The 24,738-nt window shown below is 36.0% G+C and overlaps 1 protein-coding gene across 1 annotated transcript in view; it reads right to left on the reverse strand.

Annotated features, from left to right (window-relative positions):
• LOC127409597 (collagen alpha-1(XII) chain-like) overlaps nucleotides 1-24,738 on the reverse strand; it is a 115,193-nt gene that overhangs the window by 85,827 nt on the left and 4,628 nt on the right. The window contains exons 3-13 of the mRNA XM_051644260.1: nucleotides 23,246-23,362; nucleotides 20,447-20,590; nucleotides 19,515-19,571; nucleotides 17,903-18,166; nucleotides 16,265-16,429; nucleotides 15,959-16,132; nucleotides 14,142-14,432; nucleotides 12,371-12,973; nucleotides 11,001-11,279; nucleotides 9,805-10,080; nucleotides 6,983-7,255 (exon numbers count right to left, since the gene is read on the reverse strand). Coding sequence (XP_051500220.1) covers nucleotides 6,983-7,255; nucleotides 9,805-10,080; nucleotides 11,001-11,279; nucleotides 12,371-12,973; nucleotides 14,142-14,432; nucleotides 15,959-16,132; nucleotides 16,265-16,429; nucleotides 17,903-18,166; nucleotides 19,515-19,571; nucleotides 20,447-20,590; nucleotides 23,246-23,362 — 2,643 coding nt within the window. The remainder of the gene's footprint in view (nucleotides 1-6,982; nucleotides 7,256-9,804; nucleotides 10,081-11,000; nucleotides 11,280-12,370; nucleotides 12,974-14,141; nucleotides 14,433-15,958; nucleotides 16,133-16,264; nucleotides 16,430-17,902; nucleotides 18,167-19,514; nucleotides 19,572-20,446; nucleotides 20,591-23,245; nucleotides 23,363-24,738) is intronic.

Genomic DNA, 24,738 nt, shown 5'->3' on the forward strand with positions numbered 1-24,738 from the left:
AGAATGAGATGTTTTTACTTGCAAGTGCTTTTCATGGTGAGTAAAAAGCAGCGTGCGGCGCAGGTGTTGACACTCTGACGCAAATCATGAATGCAGCTGTAACAAAGCGGATAGTCACAGTCTACCAGTTGATTAATATTGTGGAGGATGAGAGTTTAAGGGATTTAATGCCCATTGCAATGAATACTCAACCTATGTGGGGACTAGTTCTTTCAATTAGTCAAACTCCCACATAAACTTTGGGAAACATTTAATGTTACTTGGATTGGTGCTATTTTAGTGCATTGTCTTTATATTGTGGAAGGCTTTGATTGGAAAATGTTAATAAAGCACTATATTTCTACATTTTGTTTTGTTTTCTTTCCTGAGATGGAAAAAAAATATATGTTGTCAAATTTTAGCACTTTTAAAATCTGCGATTATTTGCTATTAAGTACAAAAAATTATGCGATTAATCGGGATTAAAAATTTGAACCAACTGACAGCACAAATTATATTGCATTACATGTCATGATAGAATATATCGTGATACTTATATCACGATACAATATATCTCGATACAAGTCACAATACTTTGTATCGCATCACGTCATGATACAATATACTGTGATATATATGTCACGATACAATATATTGCGATACATTTTATCACTATAAAATACATAGCGATGCATATCTAAATTCAATATAATGCAATACATATGTCGTGATACAATATATCGTGATACATGTCACAAAGCATTATATCTGTGTTACATGTCACGATACAATATAATCTATTGTGATACGTCGCGATACAATATAATCTATTGTGATACATGTTGCGATACAATATATCGCAATACATATCACGATACAATGTATTGCGATACATGTCATGATACAATATGCAGTATAGTGATACAAATTTTAATACAAAATATTGCAAAACATATGTTACAATACAATATATTGCGTTACATGTCACGACACAATATATCACGATACTTTCTGTGTCATGATAAAATATATAGTAGTTATACATTTCTCAAAGCAATATATCGCAATATATATGTCACTATACATTACACTCACTAAGCATTTTATTAGGAACACCTGTACACGTACTTATTCATGTGATTATCTAATCAGCCAACTGTGTGGCAGCAGTGCAATGCATAAAATCATGCAGATACAGGTCAGGAGGTTCAGTTAATGTTCACATCAGAATAGGGAAATAAATGTGATCTCAGTGATTTCGACCGTTGCATGATTGTTGGTGCCAGACAGGCTGGCTTAAGTATTTCTGTAACTGCTGATCTCCTGGGATTTTCACGCACAACAGTCTCTAGAGTTCACTCAGAATGGTGCCAAAAACAAAAAACATCAAGTGAGCGGATGGAAATGCCTTGTTGATGAGAGAGGTCAATGGAAAATGGCCATACTGGTTCGAGCTGACAGAAAGGCTACGGTAACTCAGATAACCACTCTGTACAACTGTAGTGAGCAGAATAGCATCTCAGAAGCCACAACACGTTGAACCTTGAGGCGAATGGGCTACAACAGCAAAAGACCACATTGGGCACTTTATTAGGACCATAGTGATCCTAATAAAGTGCAAAGTGAGTGTATTTAAAGAGACTGGCAGGCCATTTCTCATGATGTCTGTGGTGTCATTGCTGCAAGTGTGTATAGGACTGCAACGAGCAATAATTAATTGAATTAATAATTAAACAGCTTTCTGACTAGTTACATCTTTTATTACAGCTAAACTTCAAAGACTCTACAACTTGGGACAATCTTTTCTAAGCAGTCTGCTTCCCATATTTTGCATTATATGTCGACCAAATTCTTTTTGTTTAATTATTGGACAGATTCACAGGTTGATTAATCATGTTGGATTTATGTACCATCAGAGAAATTATCTCCAGGCATTCTCAGTTATGTAAAGACAGATGTAGTCAACTCTAATTGACTTATGCTGCCAGTTTAAAACGACATACTTTAAATCAACTCAAACAACTGAAACAACAGAGTGTGACTTTTGTAAACAGTACACATTCATCATCCACATACTTGCATATTCTAACTTAAAGTAGCATAGATTTATTTGTCTTCTCTATTTTTTCTCTTTGCAATAACTTCAAGATTTTGAGACTTTGCAGAAGAAGGTATCCCTGCCAACCCATGTTTCTTTCTGAAAGACAAATCACCACAAAACCACTATTAACTCAATTAAAGTACCATGCACGGATGTCTGAAAGCTTCTCAAATCCCTAATCATCCATCATCCTTAAATCCTTCTATTTTTTCTCCCATTCTGTCTCATACTATGATTATAAGTCCCTACAATTTGCACAAATTGGAAACAGTACAATTTGTTGAATAATGCAATGTCAAAGATCTTTCCTCAGCATGTGAATTTCATACGCATTTCTGTAGGATTCTTAAGCAGCCAAAAAGCAGGATCTTATTTGACTGTGCTTTTAAAACTGCCTTGAAATTCAAAAGATCTTTTGCATCCATTTAAAGCCATTACTCCAATTACAAAAGCAGATGCACCATCCCGTGCTTCTCAGAAATATAACCCCGAGTCAAACCATACACATGCAGTAAATTTTCCTTGCTGTTTTTTTTTTTTTTTTTTTAGTTTAACCTTGTGTCAATCACCGGGAAAGCACAGGTGCTGGGAGAGCTTTTGGTTGTCTTCTTCATCTGTTCTTTACATACATCTCTGGGGTCATGTACCGGACAGCAAGAGCAGCTTGAATGCATTAGGTACTTTGACATATGGTAGACAGGAAGAGCCGTCCACCTCTGGTGATACCCAGGTGCTGCAAACACGTTGGAGGAGGAGGACACCTTTTGGCATGTTTGGATCTAGCTGATTGAAGATTTTAATTTAATTTCCACGTATAACACTATAATATTCTTCAGTGTGGTCCAGCTCCCTTCAATTGGCCTAGTGCTATTCCAGCAAGAACTTAATGCAAATTAATCCAGTTGGAAGCACCTCTTCTGAAGCATTCGGTAGGTAACACGTTCCATATGCGTGCGTTTTTAAGTTTACAATATGATAACTCGTCACTTCTCTTGATTTCGTTCAAGTCCTTTGTACGTGTACGGGTGGAAAGTGTTTTGTGTAATTTTCAGCTGGACAGTTGATTTAAATTTCACAGATGTTCTCCAGTGAGATCACAGACATGCATTGTCAGAGCAGTGACTTCAAGGTTCATGGTAAAAGCCAATCACTTTTGTAAACTGCATCATAACAGCCTTGATGGAAGGTGCTTATGTCAATCATGCTGTTCAATTACCATACTCATGATGGTTTATTTTTTAAATGCAAGAGATATTTATGTCAACATGAAATCAGAACTGAATGTAATCCACATGCCTGGCTGTATTGTGTGCACTTTATTCCAAAGGAAGTAAATGTCTTTATAATCTCATACATTTACGATTGACCTGTTTTGTGTGCTGAATGTACAGTATGTCACATTATGCACGTAAAATGTGTTGTGAACGACCTTTCATGTTGATTTAATGTAACAATTCTTAGTTCAACATTGCTTAAATAAAAAAATAAAAACACTAACAATAAGCAACTTATGTAAGATACATGGAAAGAATTATAGTGCCATGTAGCATGTCCTTATTTGACTTCAAAAAGCATCAAGGTCTTCTCTGGAAATCACTGGAAATCACTTTGTTTACGATAATTGGATGTACAGTATGTTTTTCACCAAGAGAACTCCCAGCACACGGACAGGTCAATATTTTGCACTAAGATAGCATGAATTGACTCAAAATGTATGCAGGTGTCTTAGTAGACAATCATAGACATGTGGGATTGTAGGTCTTCTCTAGTCTGCAAGTGGACGTGGTCATTTCAGATTGGGGACAAAATGGAAATCTTTCACGATCCCCTCTTTAAGTCTTCTGTTGAGGATGTGAAGGAAGAAACACGGTATTGTTTTGGTGACTGTTCTACTTTCAAAGTGGGGTGGAGCTTTATAGTTCCTTCATTATGTAACTATCTGCACTAAAGATCTTCATTTAGCTCAGCACCCACTATATAATTCAAAATCCCAGATTTTCAATGTCAACTGTCAGAAATTAGTCCGTAATTCTTCGGAAATTATTCCCCAGCGAACCTTATTCCGCCAAAATTCGGCTATCATTTATTCATCCTCTTGTTTTTCAAAACCTGTATGACTTTTTTTCTTCCAAAGACGTTTAACAGAATGTTCAAACGGTTCTTTTCATAGTCAAAACATACAGAGGCTTTCAAGCTCCAACTAGGACAAAAAAGCATTTTAAAACCACCATAAAAGTAGTCTATATGATTCATGCTCTATATTTAAAGTCCTCTGAACCATACAATTCGTATGGATTAATTTTATGGGCCTTTATGATACTTTTTTGTCATTTTGTGAGCTTGATTGCCACTGGTCAATAGAAAAATATAAAAAACAGTGTCAACAATCTCCTTTTGTGTTCCAAAGAAGAAAGAAAGGGTTTGGTATGAGAAAATAAAGACAGATTTTTAATTTTGGGGTAAAATGATTCATTCAAGGGATCATTTAAAAGCCTCATTCTCTTTCTGGGTTTCAAGTACATATCGACCGATACATCGGTTTTACAGATTAATTGGTGCCGATAGTTGCTTTTGGAACTATCGGTTATCTGCAAAAATCAATGGCGATAGTTGCCGATAGCATTTTTCTTTATTCTGCAGTTTTCCACTATATACAGTATATACATACATATACTCCATATACATATACATACTAGACACATATGCAACATAGACATTATTAAATGGGTATTTAAATAACCATTGATTGTTGAGTTGATTTTGACCAACAGTGTCCTCCTTAGAGAAAAAAATATCTGTTTTTATATAAAACAGGATTACTGGAATATTGGACAATTATGGCAAGCGATTGCTGATAATGATGATCTACTGTTGTACATATAGTATTTATCAGCCCGTATGACATTTCAAAATAGGAGTCCCCGGTGTATTTCGGGCTTGTTAATAGTTAAAAGTCCTACGTTATGCACCAAATCTTAATTTCTTTCTGGTTATTAATGGTATTTTGGTTGCACAACAAACTGCACCTGGGATTTTCATCGTTTTTCGACACTTGTAGCCTCTATGTCTCTGCCCGTCACAATAAGGAAATTTGTTTTTTTTTACATTCAATAAATCAATTTTAAAAACGATCTGCCAATGAATCAGTTATCTGCCTTTTCCACTAACTTAGTTATCCGTATCGGCAAAATCAAGAGCTTCAAATTCGACAGTAGAGGTTTGATGACATAAGATTACTGGCATTCAGTGACTTATGATTTAGTATTTAAACTTGAACAGATCCGGGCAAGCTTTGCTCCTGGTAATGTCATTAGTGGATACTGAATCCATGTTACTGCATCTTAAAATCTGGCATCCTGAAATCCCAAGAAAGGGAATGTGCGTAGTTTCTCTGCGCTTCAGCATTAAAAAAAATTATAATAAAAGGACCAGGTAGAATCACTTGTCTCTGTTCAATCTATTACTTAATCCTTTCTGACAGGAACTGATGTTAAAAATGCCCCCAGTCCTTCGAAGGTAGCACTTTCACAGTCGATCCAAAATTAAATGGTATTACGAATAATCTTGCTGTGTTGGCATGACTTTTAGAGGGTGGAATTGGTGTGTCTTTTACACTGAAGTACACTGATTACATCAATATTTTTTAAAGTTTAAGTGTTATTCATGAGGATCATTGGGATATGACTGATATCCTCTGGTGTTCATAAGTCTTAGTGCTAATGTGATAATTGAGTATGTGTAAATACTTGAAATATTGTGTTGTTAAGTCATTCAGCAGACATTTTTATCCAAAGTGAAGTACAGGATTAGTCAAACATCCTGCTCAAGGGCACAATGGTGACTCATGACTTACTGCAACCTTCCAGTTCCCAACCCTGATGTTTAACCACTTCACCACACCCCCCTTTGAGTAATTATGTGCTTTAGTGAATCTACAACAACTTGTCAAGAACATGTCCTGGTCATATTTCACCCCAAACTCAAAAGAAAGAAATCATAAATTAAATTTTCATGAATTACATAAAAAAAAAAAACATTTTTAAAAATGTTTTTGTGAAAAAGTAATTACAGTAATAAAAAAAACAAAAAAAAACTGAATGATAATCAGCATTGAAAACAATTACAGTAATCAAAAGTTTGGGGGAAATGTGCTTAATTGTCATAAAAAAAAATACTGTAACATCACAATGCAAAAAATGTTCAAGCGATGTTCAGGGTTCAATACAAAATAAGCTCAATCGACATTATTTGTGGCATAAAGTTGATTACCACAAAAACTCATTTTGACTTCTCCCTTGTTTATTAAAAAAAAAAAAAAAAAAAGTTAACCACAAATAAAAAATACACTTACAATGGAAGTGAATGGGGCCAGTCCATAAAGGTTAAAATACACACTGTTTCAAGAGTATAGCCACAAGACGTACATTATACATGTTAACATGATTTTAAATAATTAAGTTGCTTAGTAATCTTATCTGTGTAAACTTATATACAATATTGCAACTTTGATGCCATGACGACGCAATGCCAATAAACCCTGTAAGTGATTTCATCTAACTAATATTGTGTTAACACGAATAATGTTTACATCTTGTGGCTATACGTTTGAAACAGTGTGTATTTTAACATTTATGGACTGGCCCCATCCACTTCCAGTGCAAGTGCTTTTTTAAATAAATGAGGGATGAGTTGAAATAATTTTTGTGGTAATCAACATTATGCTACAAATGCTGTCGAGCCTAACTTGTATTAAACCCGAAATATTTCTTTAACGGACCAAAGACATAAGTTTTCTTCAGATTTGTTTTTCTTTTGATTTTGGGGTAAAATATAACCTTAACATGTCTAAATACATTTCAGTTGATTTTGTCAGGGGAAATTTATCAAGATGTCTGAACATACCCTCCAGAGTGGTTCCTGTGTCCTGCAGAGGATCTCCAAACCCGGAGGAGTAGCGTGCCTTCACGGCCAGCCGGTACTCTGTGTCTGGTTGCAGGTTCTTCAGCACTGTCGCTGTGGTTTCACCTTTAACCGTCACCTCTTTCATCTCACCGCCCGTTGTAGGCTGGTAAGACACACGGTACTGAAGGACCCTTCCTGGCGCTGCCACCCAGGACAGCTGCATGGAGGAAACCGTCTCATCAGAAACACGCAGGTCTCTTGGAGAGCCACGTTCTGTCAGACACAGGAAGAGTGAGCAGTTAGAAGCAAAGCAAGAAAGGTATTAGCGATGAAGCTCTACATGTCGGGTAAAATAAAAATGTCAAACCATATTTGTAGATTTTCTAATGAAAATGTGAATAGTGCATGCCAGTGCAAAACTCACTTCTACCACTTTCCTAGGCTGTTTAATCAAAGTTTATAATTTATTTATTTTTTTATAATTTTCTTTATTTATCACACATTATACATTTGCACATATACAGTGAAATTCTTCTTTTTCACATATCCCAGCTAGGCTGGGGTTAGAGTGCAGGGTCAGCCATGATACAGCACCCCTGGAGCAGATAGGGTCAAGGGCCTTGCTCAAGGGCCCAACAGTGGCATCTTGGCGGTGTTGGGGCTTGAACCCCCGACCTTCTGATCAGTAACCCAGAGCCTTAACCGCTTAGTTTAATATAGTTTAGTACAGTTTAATACTAAGGGTTAGAAGTTTGTTCAAATCCCTCACATTAAGTATAAGCATTAGTAATAGTGATGCTTTCCTAGTGATGCTGCAAGAAAATATAATGAGAAATGGGAGTGAGAAAACAAAAAACCGTGGACTGGAACGCAGTCAATGCAGTGATTAAACTCTGGACTAACACATTAAGAAACGGGGCTTGAACAAATGAGAAAAGTCTTGCCCTGGGATTTGTCCTTTGCCTCTAATAAATGTGGACAGAGAACAGCTGCATGGCTGTAGGCAGCCATTAAGGCGCAGCTGGCTCATTCTTGGACACTAACTGCTCTCAGCCATGATAAAGAACCACAAGCTGTTGCCTGAGCAAATCACCAACTCTTCAGCAAGTCCATAAGCAAAAGACATTCTGGGAAATGTGCTAGAGTTTTAGTCAAAATCAACTAGACTTGGATTTTCCATTTATGTAAGATCTTAGGCTGCTCATCCAATCAACACAAAGTCTTTACACCAGCAGTTTCCTGAAATCCCAGCGATTTACACCTTCAGGGACTGACTCCCATGGCAATTTGCAAGTCTGGCGATGTCACAATATGAAAGAATCCTCAACAAATTATGCAAACGCTTGGATGAGTGGTCAAATGTCTTAAAAAAAATGGATATCCAGTTCATTTTGACTAATAATTTTGGCAGGAAATTGACATGAATAAACGTACCTCTCCCAAATTGTGCTCTTGATGTGGACTTGTGGTGCCAATATATTTTTCATTTTATGTGTACCTCTTTTGTAACAGCTATGCACCCTTGATGTGCCCATTTGCTGATGCGGACTTCACAACAGTGTTGTTATTATTATTAATAATAATAATAATTAAAATGAAAACGAAAAGAATGAAATTTGTTTTATTTTTTCACAAATTCATTTTTTTCTGTTTCATTTTTTCTGAATTTCATGTTTTAAAGTTTAATTACATTTAATGTTTAAAAAAATAATGTCTGATCAAATCAATTTATAGAATTGTAATTAAATGATTTTGTTTTTTTACATACTGTAAAATTATTACTACATTGAATATTAATAATTTAATTTTTAATTATATTTATTTATCACACATATACATTTGCACATATACAATGAAATTCTTTTTTTTTCACATATCCCAACTTAGCTGGGGTCAGAGTGCAGGGTCAGCCACGATACAGCACCCCTGGAGCAGATAGGGTCAAGGGCCTTGCTCAAGGGCCCAACAGTGGCATCTTGGCGGTGCTGGGACTTGAACCCCCAACCTTCTGATCAGTAACCCAGAGCCTTAACCGCTGAGCCACCACTTACAGTTTACAATACAGTAGTAGTATATTTCTTTTGAAATTTCTTCAATTTCAGACATCAAGTTAAACTGAGATTTTATTTTGGCGGAAGACCAAATAAAGCACTTAGAGTTTGTACGTTATTGAGGACAGCTTCATACCTCCAGACAAAGCCAAGCTTACACTATATGACTTGTAGCTGGCACCCTGCGACTCACAGTCCTGTTTTTCATCGTGCTGGTGCAAAAACTTCAAGACTGTTGTGTATCAACTACACAACCATTCGTCCCCGACTGAGGCCATGTTTACACTGGGTGATCCAATCATAAATGTACAAGTCTCTTTTTGACCACTTGTGTTTGGATTTCGAGGAGATCGTCTCTGATTTTATGAGGACATACATCAATCATTACGTGTGTGTTTTACTAAATGATAATAAAGCGCAAAAAAGTAAAAGACGAGAAAGCTCTAAAAACGGTTGCACAGTTTCTCTTATTCGCAAGCATGACGTTTAGAGCAAAATTCTGAGTTATTTTAGTGCATTACCTGTAAATGACAAACGTGTGCAATCAGGGTGGCATTTGGGACAGGGCCAGTGAAAACCTTCACAGACACTTTCTGGGGAATGTGATATAATGTAAATCAAAAACATCTGCCACCTGTCATTTCTTACTCTGAAAACCACCAAACAAAATGTCACATGATCCTATGGTAACATTCCTTCAAACGATCACTTCCACTTGCTGGACATCAAATAACTGGAAGAAGTTAAAGATGGGTTGGTCATTCCAATTACCTTCTTTGGTTGTTCCATCGATTTGCATCTGAGGCCCAACGCCTGCTGAGTATTCGGCAGCCACAGAGACACGGTAGGTGGTGACTGGGTAAAGCTGTTGCAGAATGATGGTAGTGTCAGGGCCAGCTGTTGCCGTCTCTAGCACGCCAGTATCCCCTTGGACCGGGACGTACGTGAGTCTATAACGCACCACGGCCCCTGGAGCTGCTCCCCATGAGACACGGAAACTGTTGGTGGTCTCCTCAGATACTCTGAGGTTGTTCACGGATCCTTGTTCTGCAAAAATGGGAGCATAAAAGTCACAAAAATGTCAATGTAAAAGGAATATTTCAAACAAATATAACATTTTGTCAACATTTACTCACCCTCATGTTGAAAAACAAAGTCAAACGGATTTGGAACTTCATGAGGATGAGTAAATAATGACAGAATTTACATTTTTGGGTAACCGACCCCTTTAAAAATTCCAAATAGAATGTTTAGAGCGCAACAGTGCCCGCCCACTTTTTCAGCCGTCTTGGTACCAGAAGTATTTTTTCCATAGGGATTTCATAAAATCCATCATAAAAAAAAATTGTAAGCCATGAACTAAACCAACTAGGTTCGAGGTGAATCACTACATTACAAACTTTAATTTGAAGCAAAAAAGCATTTATGAATCAGACAAAAAAAGAGTACAAGACTTAACGTCTTAAATGAGGGGATGAACTAGAATCCCATGAAGAATTGTGAATGACATATATGTTTTTTATTGCTAAATATTTAGATATTTGCCAATATATAAGTAGTTAAGAGTGTAGGAAGACCGTCTTGATTGCGTCATTCACACTCCGTCATGGGAGTGGATGGTCAAGGCAGAGCTCTTTTGACGCACTTTGTTTGCCTCGAATTTCTGATTGGTGGAGCTCTTCTCTTCAGGATCACGGGTAGTGTAGTTCTTAACCAGGAATTCCGCTATTAAACACGGTTTTTAAAAAAAGTAGTGGAAATAATGCAGAATGATGTCTTCAACAGAAGCGTATACCATTGATTAACAACCTTGGAGCTCACGGTAGCTCAATTTGTAAAGAACTATGTTATTGTTAAAAATTAATACACCTCTGAAACTTACAGAACCCGACTGTTGCGCACTATTATCTTAGTGGCTTTACTTTAACAAATTGTACATTTAGAAAGAATACAGAACTGACACCAACCTTCTAGCGTGGTCTCAAAGTCAGTTAGAGGAAAGCTTTCTCCCTTCTCATATTGGGCGTAAACTTTGACTTCATACTTCGTTACAGGCGTGAGGTGGTGTAAGACATTTGTAGGAGTGTCTCCAGGCACAGAGACGGAGATGTAGCTCGCATCGGAGTCCGCAGCAGGCCTGTACTGCACGAGGTAAGACTGCACATCCATGGCATCAGTTATCCATGAGGCTCTGAAACTCCTGGAGGTCACCTCTGAGAAGGTCAGAGACCTAGGTGCAGTCAAACCTAGAAGGAAGAGCAGTTTACTGAATTATGGAAGGCTCCTCCTAGGGGTAGGAAATATGACCAAAATTCTATGTCATGGCATGAGTAATTTTATAACACGGTAACAGTACTTATCACTATTTTTTTTCTGGAAAACCAACAAAAAAGGGTTTATATATACAATAGCCATGTGATGGGTTGGGCGAAATAAGCCAAAAATTCTATAGTGACATTCTTGATTTTTGGTCGATAACAATATGACAATATACATTTGATGGAAAGTGATTCAAAAACTTCTGAAAAAATAGTTACAATTCCTTTTCGATTTAAACAAAGTCTAAAGTAGCCAAATGGTATTTCCACAGCAATAAAAAAACTTTATTAATAAATCTACTCTGCATAATGCCAAAGTAAGTCACTCATCATTTCAGAACCTCAAAGGTTGCAGTTCAGTGTATTTTAACTACTAGATGTTTTTTTTTTTTTTTTTTACTAGTTTTATTAGGGAAAGATTTTCAGCGAGTAAAAGCTTAAATTTCCATCTGTTCCTCATACCAAGCTATTGGATGTTTTCCGAAGACTTGTAATATAGTCCACGAGTCGTTTGGATTGCTTTTGAAGAAATGTTCCAGTTTCAATTGAAGTTACGCTCAATTAACAGCATTTGAGCCATTGATTTTCCCTAAAAATGATTTTGATTTATCCCTCCTTTATTTAAGAAAAATCAACAAAAAAAACAAACAAGTTACAGTAAGACAAATGTGATTGATTTAGCTTTACTGGTATTGGACTCGAAACAATCCTTACTTTTAAGGTTCTTTTATGATGCTTTTTGTCATTTCTATACCTTAAAAGTCTCTGGCCACAGCCTACTTTTTGCAGCATAAACATTCTGCTAAATGTCTTCTTTTGCATTCCACAAACAAAAGAAAATCATATGGTTTTATAACGACTTCAGGGTGAGTAGAAAACTTTTACAGAAGTAGATAACATTAACATTCTGTACATATTGGTACAAAACCAGAGATCGAAACATTTGGTTGTTTGCTACATCCAGACCCAGAGTTTAACAAATTGTACAGAAGTTTGCATTAAAATCAGATGCTACTCACTTTTCCTCTTAATGTTCAGAAGCTCCTGCTCAATTCGCAGACAGATGGACTGGGTAAGTTCATTAGAAATCCTCTGGAAGGCATCAAAGTCCTCTACGGTGTACACGTGGGTCTCCGCTGGAGAATTAGCGATGGCCTCCAGCTCCGATCGGACAGCGTCTTTCACGCCCACTGCGAAAATCTCCACATCTGAGTTCCTAAGCCGAGCCGCCGAGTCTTTGAAGGCATCTGAGGACTTCCCATCGGTGATCAGAATCATAACGCGAGGTACATTCGGACGAGCGCCTTTGGTAGGAACAAAGATTCTCTCTCTTACATACGTCATCGCTTTGCCCGTGTTGGTGGACCCGCCGCGGTAGGGAAACGTTCTTACGGCTTTGACGACGGCGCTCAGGTCATGGTGGGTGTTCAGTTGGAACTCAGTGTGTGGGTCTCGGCTGTACTGAACCAAGCTGATTTGAACTTTGTCAGCCCCGATATCAAACGTGTTGACCAGGACTTCCAAGAAAGCTCGCACTTTTGCGAAGTTTGCCAGTCCGATGCTGTAGGAGCCGTCGACCAGGAGAACAACATCGGCTTGAACATCCACACCCAGAGAACATTCTAAAACAAACAGAATCATTGTTAAACTGTCAAAAAAATGATTTAATCAATCGAATACAATTGATAGCAATAGAACGAACTGTTCAGACCGAACATGTTCTTGCGATTTTAAAAGTGTCTCGAGATGCGTATTTAAAAGTGGAAGCTAATTTTAACTTGACACGGTGTCTAAAAACTGCAGTGCTTTTGTGCTAGATGCTGAAAAAACAGCGACACCGGCTCAAAGACGTCCGTCTAGCACATTTTAACTTAAAAAAACAATTGAAATACATCGCAGACCAATGCAAAAACATGTTCGGTGTGAACTTCCACTTGATGGGCCTTCATATAGGGCACACTGTTGAGTTATAAACAACTAGACAAAACACAACGTAATTTAACTAAATTAATGTTTATAGGCGTACTTAACTCCCATCCACTGTTGCTAATGTACAAGGGTGATTCTCATGAAACCTGTCAAGAAAATGGTCCCGAAATTATATTTTGCATATTTAAAATTACGTTTTTAAGGCCATTAAGATTTTTTATATTGTGGCATCATTTTTATCACAGTTACACATATTTTACCCCCCAGTTCTCATTACTGCAAGGCGAAAAAATATGGTCATAATAATACTTTCATTTACACAATGTGAAAAAGTTATATTATTTTATTTGTAAAGTATTTATAAATCATAGTAGTATTCCCTTGGTAATGACGTTAATTTTCACTAATTTTAATTTAAAAAAATCGTTATATAGTTAAAAATAATGACATGTTTTGTAATGAGAATCATCATTGAAAATGTGTTACGGTTATGAAAAAGTGTCCTGAAAATTATGATACAATGCTAAAGATCTTACTGGTCTTTAGTTACTGGTAAGTTTAATTTTATGTTTTTGCTTTTTTGTTGTTGTTTTTTAATTTGGGGTTAAATATGACCAGGACAATTTCATGACAGTCTTCGTGAGACTCACCAACAGTAAAAGTAAAACTGTGTTTGACTTGACATGGCACATAAAAAGGTGGTGCTCTTGGCGCAAGATGCTGAAAAAAGGTTGAGAAGCAGATCTGGCACATGAGTACATAAACTAACTATTAAAAAAGAAGAACGTGTTCTGTGTGAATGGTCCCTAACCATATAGTCTACAGGCCAACGATTTGTTCTGTGCATTAGCGTTTCCTCACCCAATGATAATTTAACAGGCTGGGTTTTCTCCATCGCCAAAACCGGTTCGCTGGGCGTCAGACCGCTGAGTGCGAACAGGCTTATCTCATATTCAGTGTCAGGGGACAAATCTCTCACGTTCACAGAGGTCTGAGTGGGACCGACATACAGCTCCTGACGTTTACTACCAGCCATCATAGGAACCAGTTGTATCTTGTATCCAGTCACCTCCCCTATAGACGCATCCCATGTTACACGCATAGACTTGGATGCAACCTCTGTGACGTGCAGGTTTGATGCTGGTTCAACAACTGCAAATATTACAGAAATACAAAAATATTGGGGTCATGCTTAATGCTTAAGAGTTAAGTTTAATAAACTTCACAGCAACAACAACAAAAAAAAAGTATTTTCTTAAGCTATATTTTTATTTTATTTTCCAGTAAAAATTTCTTAATACACTAAAAGCAAGATAATTTACTTGAGAAGGAAAATTGTGCAAGAAATTAAGACTTATTTTGCTAACACTTTATTTTAAGTGTCTGCAGTAGTGCACTAGTTAAGCATGAATAAGACATTAATTAATAATTAACTGAATGTAGATTAAAGCTATATTAGCCATAATTTACAACTTATTAAACATCTTATTTCTGTGTTGAATGTAATGCAATTAATGCTCAATTTCAGACCCTCTGTTCTAAAGTAACATTTTTAACTACATAAGTTATTGGATTGTTTTGCACTTATTAACTATATTAAGACGGTAATTATTAGTACTGTTTTTAATTGTTACTAATGAACTATGTTAATGAACTACTACTAATAAACAAATTTCATTTAATAAAATGAATCTTAAAATGAAGACAGTTTGATTCATTTTTTATTTATTTTTTTACATTTATTAAGTGTTTACAGTATTTGCAGTTTTTTTTTACAGTAATTGAAATGGAATATTTTAGAAATGTATTAGAAACAGATTTGAAAGGCCATTTCTAATTAGACTTAATTACTGGCTTAATATTGTTTAGTAAACTTGATATTTGATTTCTGAAACAGAGCATTTATTACATTACTTTCTACTAAAAAATAAGACATTCAATAAGTTGTAAATTATGGCTAAGATAGCCTTACTCTGAATTCAGTTAATTATTCATTACTGTCTTATTCATGCTTAACAAGTGCATTATTGTGGACCCTTAAAATAAAGCGTTACCCTTATTTTCAGAGGATATATCTTAAATAAAATTTACAATAAGATTCTATTTTTTAACCTTAGTTAATACATAAGCTATCATGAACTAAAAATGTTTTTTTTTTTTTTTTTTTTTTTTTTACAGCATATAATAATCTTGATTTATTTTTAAATATACTATTGTTCATTATTAGCTCATTTTGTTCATAATGCATTAATGTTCACATATAAAATTTTTATGCTAAAAATATAATGGCATATGGCAATTAACATTCTCTGTCTGACTAATAAACACAATTGTTCAATGTTAGTTCATGTTAACTAATGTAATTACTGTAACTTATGTTAACTATATGTTAACTTATGTTATATATAACCTTATTGTAAAGTGTTATGGTTTATTTTTCTTACACAATTGACAAATGGTTTTATCTTTTTTAAAACATGATTCTAACTAAATTGTGTCAGGTTTATACTTAAAACAATATGTAACAATTTGTCAGTGTTGTGAAAAAAATAAACTTCTCGAAGGTCTATGAAAACAAGTATTATTATCTTATGCAATTTTGCTTCTCACATAAATATTCAAAAGTGATTCTTTTTTGTTATGAAACAGGTTTACAATTCTGTTATTATTTTGTTTACCTTCCTCGCCGCTAGCCAGAGAGTTGAGTTGATCATCTACACTGGTGCACACCTGCGTAATGAACGATTTCTCCACAGCTTTAATCATATCAAAGTTTGGCACTGTGTAAACGTGTGTCCTGTAAGGCGTGGAAGACATTTGATTCAATTCTTCCACATCTGCATCTTTAATTCCTGAATAAAACACAAAATTAAAGCATGAGTTTTTTTCCCCCAGAATTCATTTCTGTTAATTCTGTGTGGATGGATTTCTTGAAAGCTCAACTTAAAAAATCCAGACTGTGAAAGATAGCAGCTTCTACACACCCAAGGTGAAGATTTCAACACCAGCATTCTTCAACTTTTTGGCATAAATCTCCACAGGGTCCTGAGATTTTCCATCTGTGATAACTACAGCCACTTTGGGGAATCCTTTCCGGGAACCAGACGCCTCTGTGAACATGTTTTTCTGCAGATAATCCAGAGCATCACCTGGACGGAAGTGAAAAAACCATCAGAAAGAGACTTTAAACGCAAGACATAACTTCACAAATGAGATCCCATTAATATCTACATTTTTTCTCAATGGCAATAAATGGAGATCAAATAGAGGCTTTTGCTTAAGTCTCCCATTCCTCAGATGTTTCAATCAAATATATATCAAATGTATTTATCAAATATCAATTCTTCGACTTCTTTAGACATGTTCTGTTCTCGTTTTTGTGTGCAGCTGTGTTGTGTTCTGTTGTCGATATCGCTGTGTTGGACCTGTTTTTAGATAAACAAACAAGTTTTCGCTTGAACGTCCCAATGTCGCGAGGGCGCTGCGTGACCTGTTGCTCTCGTGCCCTAGCAAGAACGCGCACAGGAGATCAACGGTACAAATAATATATTAGATTTCAGTTTGTTTCTCACCAAACCTTATCGTATCCTTTCATAACAATCATGAGTCTCGTGGAATAATTTATTAGACTTCTGAATTACACATTTGTTTTCTTTTGAAGCTTGAAGAGGTGGTCACTATAAATTGTATTGACATTGTTTGACATCACTGAGCACAAGTGATTAAGAAAAAGAAAGTCATATAGGGTTATAACAACACAGGGGTGAGTAAACAATGACTGAATTTTCATTTTTGGATGAACTAATCCTTTTAACCATAACTAAGAGTGCCAGACCACTTTTTCATCCATCTTCCGGAAGCATTTTTTCCCATTCATTTTTCCAACAGGATTTCATAAAATACTTCATAAAAGAGTTCTGAGCCATGAACCAAACCAACCAGCTCCAAGGTGAATCACAGCATCAAAAACTTTGATTTGAAACAAAACAATATTTGAAAATCAGATAAAAAGACAAAAAAAGTTATAAAAAAGTAAACTACAATCCCATGAACCATTGCGAATGACATTTTTCAATTAAAAAAGATCGAAAAATATATTGATTTGAAGTTTTTGATTATAATTATAAAATCAATATTTGTAAAGAATATTGCAAAAAAAAAAAGTGTGCATGACAGTGTAGGGAGACTGACTCAATTGCATCATTCGCAGTGTGTCATGGGAATGTATTTGCCAAAATTCTCTGATTGGTGGATGTTTTCTCTTCAGGATTAATCGTAGTTCTACTGACAGGAATTCTGCTAATAAATACCACTTTTTTTTGTTTGTTTGTTTTTTATTAAGTTGAAATTATGCAGACTGATGGCTTTAACAGAGGAATATACCATCGATGAACAACCTCAGATGCTCACGGTAGGTCTATCTTTAAAGCTTAATAAATAATTGTTAATAATCAATTGCCCTATGGAAAAAATGAATGGGATTTGGATTTCCAGAACCAGACTGTTGCACTCTATTACGTCTCTTGAGCTCTGAGAGAGGAACCTCTGAGCAAAAAAATTTCTGAAATGTGATGTTCAGATTTAATTCAGTCAATATGAATACATTTGTTTGACTTTGGTACCTGTCATGGTATTGCCGCCCTTGTATGGCAGATTGTTAATGGCTCTGAGCAGCTCGGCACGTTTGAAGTACTGGTTCAGGTTAAACTCAGTTCTGGTGTCGGTGCTGTACTGGACCACACCCACTCTGGTCTTATCCTCTCCGAGGTCAAACGCCCCAGCCATGGCTGCTATAAAACCACGGATGAATTTGAAATTCTCCCGGCCGACACTCCAAGAGCCGTCCACCAAGAAGACCAGGTCAGCGATGGCACTTACAGAGCATTCTGTGTAAAACGAGAAAAATCAGAGGTGCATGAGTTAGAACCAAACAAACTATTCCCTGGTAAAACAGGACCTTGGAAAAGGGTATGAAAAAAAAATTATTGATGTCTACATCCTTAAACGTCTCTACAATATAAGCCAACCAAGAGTTCCAGCAGCCACATTTGGTACAGAACAGAACATTCTGACTTATTTTTCCATTTGAGAGAAAAATAAAAAAAATTAAAAACTTTTTTAGTATTATATATTCCAATTCTACAAAAGTTAGATGTTAGGAAATATTTTAAGAACTGGTACAATCAATTGTATCTTTATTCCATACAATGAAAGTGAATGGTGACTGAGACTGTCCATTCTGCCTAACATCTCCTTTTGTGTTCCAAGGAAGAAAGAAAGTCATACGGGTTTGGAACGACATGTGGGTGAGTAAATGAGTTTTGGGTGAACTACCCCTTTAAGGATTTTCCAGAGGTATTCTGTTACACACAATGCAAACACAGCTTGTTTCACATACTAAGGCACGGAGAGTCTCTACACTTAAAAAATGTGATTAGGCGAGTCATTACTAGTCCCTCGCTCTCTCTTAAACTCCATTAATCTCAGTCCTTCACAGAGTTTGGAAAAATTCCTCATCTTTCAATCACATTTGCCCTAAACCACAACCTGCGGAATTTGCTGTCCTTGAACGGATTGCGTTGGTTGCACCTTTGGCGAATTGACAGCAAACCTCAAAAGCTGACGGGACAGGACAGGATGTTGTGGACGTATCGTAGCTTGCCTGCCCTTTATTACTGTAATTCGATTAATTTATATTCCACATGTGCCAGCAGAAGGGAAACATTAGAGCTCAGCAAGCAAGACTGAGTTTGGTAAGCACATCGTCTGCAGAATGGTAACTAATCGTTTTGGTATTTGGGGAGAAACAGGGGTGTATTTTCCACTTCTGCTTAATGTAGGAAAGAAAAAGCACAGCCGTTCACCTTCATCTGGAGGAAGAGGCCACAGCACTCTTGTAAATGATTGGAGCTGTAATGCTTTCCACTCTCAGGATTGCAAGGTTTGCGTTTTTATTTCAAATCAGGCGCATAGGGGCCACTTACAAACTCTCACCCAGAACCCACGGTCAAAACGCTGTAAACGCTGGCTCACTTTAACGTGTCTGGAAAAGTTCATGCTGAGTAACAAGCTAAATGCTATCAGGAGTCATGAATCCAGACAGAAAGACACCCGCAGAGTAGGGTACTAACTAGTATGGAAACTCCCTATAAAATGTGGTGACCGCAGAGAAATGGAAAGAGCCTGGAGGTGTTGCGTAAAACAAACATGTTTGAAACACAGATGTGTACTTACTGATGGCATCTGAGACTTGAGGTTTCCTGGGGCCTCCCTCAAAACCGCTTGACTGGACTAAAATGAAAAAGAATTAATCAATATTAAAGCAAGCGTGTTCTTTCCTGTAAGGGCTTTCACACTTTTTAACCAAAGAATTTCCATTGCTTTCCCATTACTTTTTCAGTCACAATCACTTTTACAGTATTGTAAAAAATAATTTGATAAAGACTGTATTCAGAAGAGATATAAAATATTTAGTGCAAAATATTATTAGTAAAATGTAACTACAAACATTAAAACTAGGGTCCAAAATCCACCTTTTTCATTTCAACCTGTAAATAAACCAAGTTTTAGGATTTTGAAAAAGATCAACTAAAAATGTGAAAGTTGTGATGTAAATTGAGAAGAACTATTTGAGATTCGCCACTGTTTCTAGTAAATAAAAAATTGAAATTTATATGCTGATAATATAATTATTAATGAAATATGTTATATTAAATTAGAAAAAAATAGAAGCTTTATATTAGAAGCATTACACACGCAAAAAAAAAATATTTTAAGATTTTCGCATTTCAATTTCATAACAAAATTCTGTTTAATTAAATTGATTAATCTTTAATAAAATAAAGTTTTGAAAAAACCAAATATATAAAGTTTAATTAATTTAATTGCATGTTAAAAATACACAATTCAATTTTCTGGAAATCTTAAAAATAGGCTAAAATATTGCAAAATAGTGTATAAGCAAAATAGAAGCATTTGCTTTAGTGATTCCAGACTTTTGGACCCTATTTTATAGGACTACATTCATTTTCATGACTTTAATAATTTTACTAATTTCTGTGTGTTTTTTTTTTAGGTCCCATAACAATGTTATCTGCAGTTTTTCCATGACCGTAGGAACCCTGTATCAATGACAAACATAAGGAATAAAATTGTTTTCTGCTTACTTGTTAATTGACCAGAAATCGGTAAACTCTCATCTGCTCCAGAATATGAATTTATCGTAACAACATAATCCACATCAGGAGTCAGATCTTTGATGGAGGTTTTGGTCGATGTTGCAGGCAGTGTGAATTCTTGAATAGTTTCATCTGCAGAGAGCGGAACATTTGCATTTACAATGTTAAATGTCTTATCATGATATACATTCTGCTTTAAGGTAACATCTAGATAACCATGATTTTAAGTAGATAAATCTAGTCGAGACATTGATGAAGTGGATTAGGGAAGCATTTAAATGACTTCTCACAAGACAGCAAAGATTTACAGTCCATGTTTAAATCGTTTTTGAAGGGCATGCCAGAATGGAGTCCCCTACAGTCGCCCGTGGCTTGAGTTTAAAGGTTACTTGTCGATTACCAGATGCGTCCTTATCTAAAGCAACTCACTGTACACTAACTACAGGGATGGTTCCCCTGGAGCAAGTTGGTATTAAGTGCAATGTCAAACGGCAAAATGGCAATAGATCATGTAGGGCTTGAACAGCCATTAGGATACATGACCAGTCCAGAACTAGTCAACATGAGATCAAAATCGACCATATTTGCTTTCCTAATACGTGTTCCTGGTATTATTGTGCATCAGTGCGCATTATTCCAAAGTAAAAAATGTTTTTCTTTGTAACTTATTTCAGCTGACATCACAGAACCCAGAAATGTTAACCAATAGTCAAATAGCTATTTAGGCGTTGTCTGTCTCCATTCTGGTATGTAATGGCCATTTTTCATGATCCAATAAATTCCCGATCGATAATGTCGTGTCGCGCCCTACATTGTTTTTCTCACTGAATATCCCGTTTCACTTGGAAATGCATCACATTATGGAAGTAAAATGGCTTGCGAACACCATTTCATGTTGACTTTAACAATCAAGAAAGTATTGTAAAAGCTGTTAACAAGCTCATCTTTGTTACATTTGCATTATCTCTAAATGTGTACTATATTAGCTAGGAAAGAAAAATCACATAACATGATATGCCTTTAATTCTCCAGGAAAGGTTGAGAATCATTGTAGATCAAATTGAGACTTTTGATTGTTTTGTGAATGTTCTGGGTTTAATCAAAGTGTTTCAAGCAACTCAATCCAGTGGCGGCCATATTTGGAACGCTTTCGGGAAGCTATTTCCAGTTATGATAGTGCAGCTCCTATCTACTTGAATGAGGGAACACCTAAATCTCCAAAAAGGTTGGTCAAAATTATGATCAAAGAACATATTTCAAATCAGCAGTAAAATCTGACAACATTGGTATCATCGAAGTGGCCCGTCTCTGCTAAATAGCCTCTGATTTAATACAAGTCAAGCTTAATTGACAGCTCACAAAAATTTGAAACGTCAATCGTTTAATAAATTGAAAAAAAACAAAAACGTGATTACAATGAGGCACTTACAATAGAAGTAAATGGGGCCAGTAGGGATGTCATAAAATATTGATATATAGATTATTGATCGACATATTATTTTATCGATATTTTTTGAGGCATCGATATATTAAAATTAGCCGACATTTAAATTAGAAACCTTATTTGCATGCTTTCCAATTCACTCAGTTGGCCTTATGTTTAATAGTATGGCGTAATAGCATTGGGAGACCACAAGAGGTGATATAACATTTACTGAAGCGGGTCAAGGTAACACACACACACAGGACGAGCTGATGCGGCGTAGCAGATGGCAGTCCGAAGTTCCGAAGGTTTTTGTACTTTTTCAAGAATGAACAGTGACGTTGATGAGTTTGCAGGTTAGTGTTTGAAACTGGTGTAACTGCAAACTGAACGATTAGAAATTGTGACGTTTATTATGCAATTTCTCTGTATGTAGCCTTAAATATATATTTCATTCAAGCTGTCAAACCACAAAACGACATGCTTGTAACTTAAAATACATTGTGAAGGCTCTATGAAAGATACATATAAACAATATCATCCAGTGATGGATAGAGTAAATAATCTTTGTCCTTTAATAATGATTTGGGTCAAATTTAATGGAAAATGTGAGTTGCGCTCTGTGGCACTTCAGAATTTTGATGCTGAGTGTTGGCGGTGTGTTTCGAATTTTAGAACACGCCATGTCGTCCGCCAGACACGTGCAGTTTCCCATTAATTTACCTTGCCTCTCACACTTTACCAAAGTTGTGTTGAGAAAAATGTTTGAAAAGATTAAGACTATTATGCAGCCCAATTTATATCTGAAAGAAATCCCAATATATCTCAATAATCATTGGGAAAATCTTCAGATTATCGATGCGTCAAAGGGGCCAGTCTATATACGTTAAAATACTCACTGTTTCAAAAATATAGTCACAAGACATAAACATTATGCATGTTAACATGATTTTAGTGTGATAAAATTGCTTACTAACTTTATATATGTAAATCTATAACCAATATTACAACTTTGTTGTCATTACGATGCATGTAAATCCCAGATTTTATTACACTAAATTTATGTTGACGTGTATAATGTTTATGTCTTGTGTCTATACTTTTAAATAAGTTTGTATTTTAATGTTTATGAACTGGCCCCATTCACTTCCATTATAAGTGCCTTACTGTAACTGCAGTTTTTGGGACGAGTCTTAACTGTTTTTGGTGGTAATCAACGTTATGCCACAAATACTGTAGATTCATCTTAATTTGTATTAAGCCTGAAACATTCCTGCTTTTCCTTAAGAACCCAGTAATTTGACTCTTCTAGAGTTTAACCACTAAAACTCCAACATGTGAAACGCTTTCATTGGGATACCCACCTGTACTGGACATTACTTGTATTCTGAAGCCCTCGATCCTTGTCAGAGGTTGTTTCCATGTCATTTGTACTGTGTTTTCGTTTAAAATTTTAAACCTCAAGTCTGAAGGAGGCATTACTGTGGAAAGAAGAGGTGAATCAAGTTATTTCCAAGAAACCACTCCAAAAAGCTGTATTTATGAGAAGGTTTATGGACGAAACTCCACCAGTGAATTTCATTGCTGGGAGAGAACTCAAAGCAACATGGAACATACGTGGACGGCGGCCATTTTGGGTCAAAATGACATCTGTTTGAGCTGTCTGACCATAGGGCCATTGACTACTCAAGCATAGACATGTAAAGAGCATTCAACAAAGACCTCAACAAAACATTTGACCGTAACGTGTGACTTGCATGCAGCAATTACAGTCAATTCAACAAAGTTAGATAAGCTGTGTTGAACCGTCTTAATAGCTGTCATCACAGATAGAAAGGAACTGTTGATTGTACAATGGATTTGAGGAAAGTTGGTGTATTTGCAAACACAATGTGGTCAGTTTCCATTGTAAACCGCTTAAAAGAGTACACAACGACAACAGTGCGCATGTGAACATTCTTTTCGTGGTCAATGACACCTTTAATGAGATATGAAATAAAGCATGGTGACACACAAATGAATATATGAACAAAAAGAGGTTATGTAACATGGGACACACCAGTCTAGATGATCTAGGTAGAAGACTCATGCATTTGTACATGAAAAGTTGTTTGGAACAACTTGTGGGACTAAAAGACTTCATGTACAAGACGCACACGTAGAGGACTTTGCAATATTTTAAAGTGATATTCTTTAACGTTTGTTTAGTGTATGTGTGCTCACTGGGCCTCATTTATGTAACACGAGCAGTGTGAATTTCTATTTAAATAATTTGTGAAACCATTCTTGCGAAAATTGAAGCATTCAATTCAATGCAACAATTTACACAGAAATTCATGAATCATGCCCATTGTGTTTGATGGGTCAGAATCTGTGTGGAAAATACGGGTTGTGTCGAGGCATGTCGGAATATCACAATAAAATATTTTGTGAAGCCATGGCTCTGGTCAAATTTTGACCAGGGCTTAAGCTTGACCAAAATAGTTTCACCAAAATCAAGATTTACCAACCTGACTGACCAGATGTCACAATCGATTCCATTTCAGACGCCAAATGGGTCCCATACAACCTCTATCACACTTCCACAAGCAAATACTGTAGTTGGGGGGGGAATCCCCATTTCTAGATATTATTTAAGATTTTCCTTGGGGATTTAACCCCACTAAAGGAAGTTAAAACAAAAGTTTGGGGACTCTTTAAAGTACATATTCTTGTTAGATATACACATATTCTGTATCATTACGTTTCAACAGAGTCATTCCTTAGGACTTTGTTATAAATTGAAATATCACAGATATATTATGTTGAAGCAGCTATTGTTTAGAAAGTCTTTTTTTTAATAGTTGACTATAAGAAA

This window comes from Myxocyprinus asiaticus, chromosome 19 (assembly GCF_019703515.2).
Source record: "Myxocyprinus asiaticus isolate MX2 ecotype Aquarium Trade chromosome 19, UBuf_Myxa_2, whole genome shotgun sequence".
NCBI classification, from domain to species: Eukaryota; Metazoa; Chordata; class Actinopteri; order Cypriniformes; family Catostomidae; genus Myxocyprinus; species Myxocyprinus asiaticus.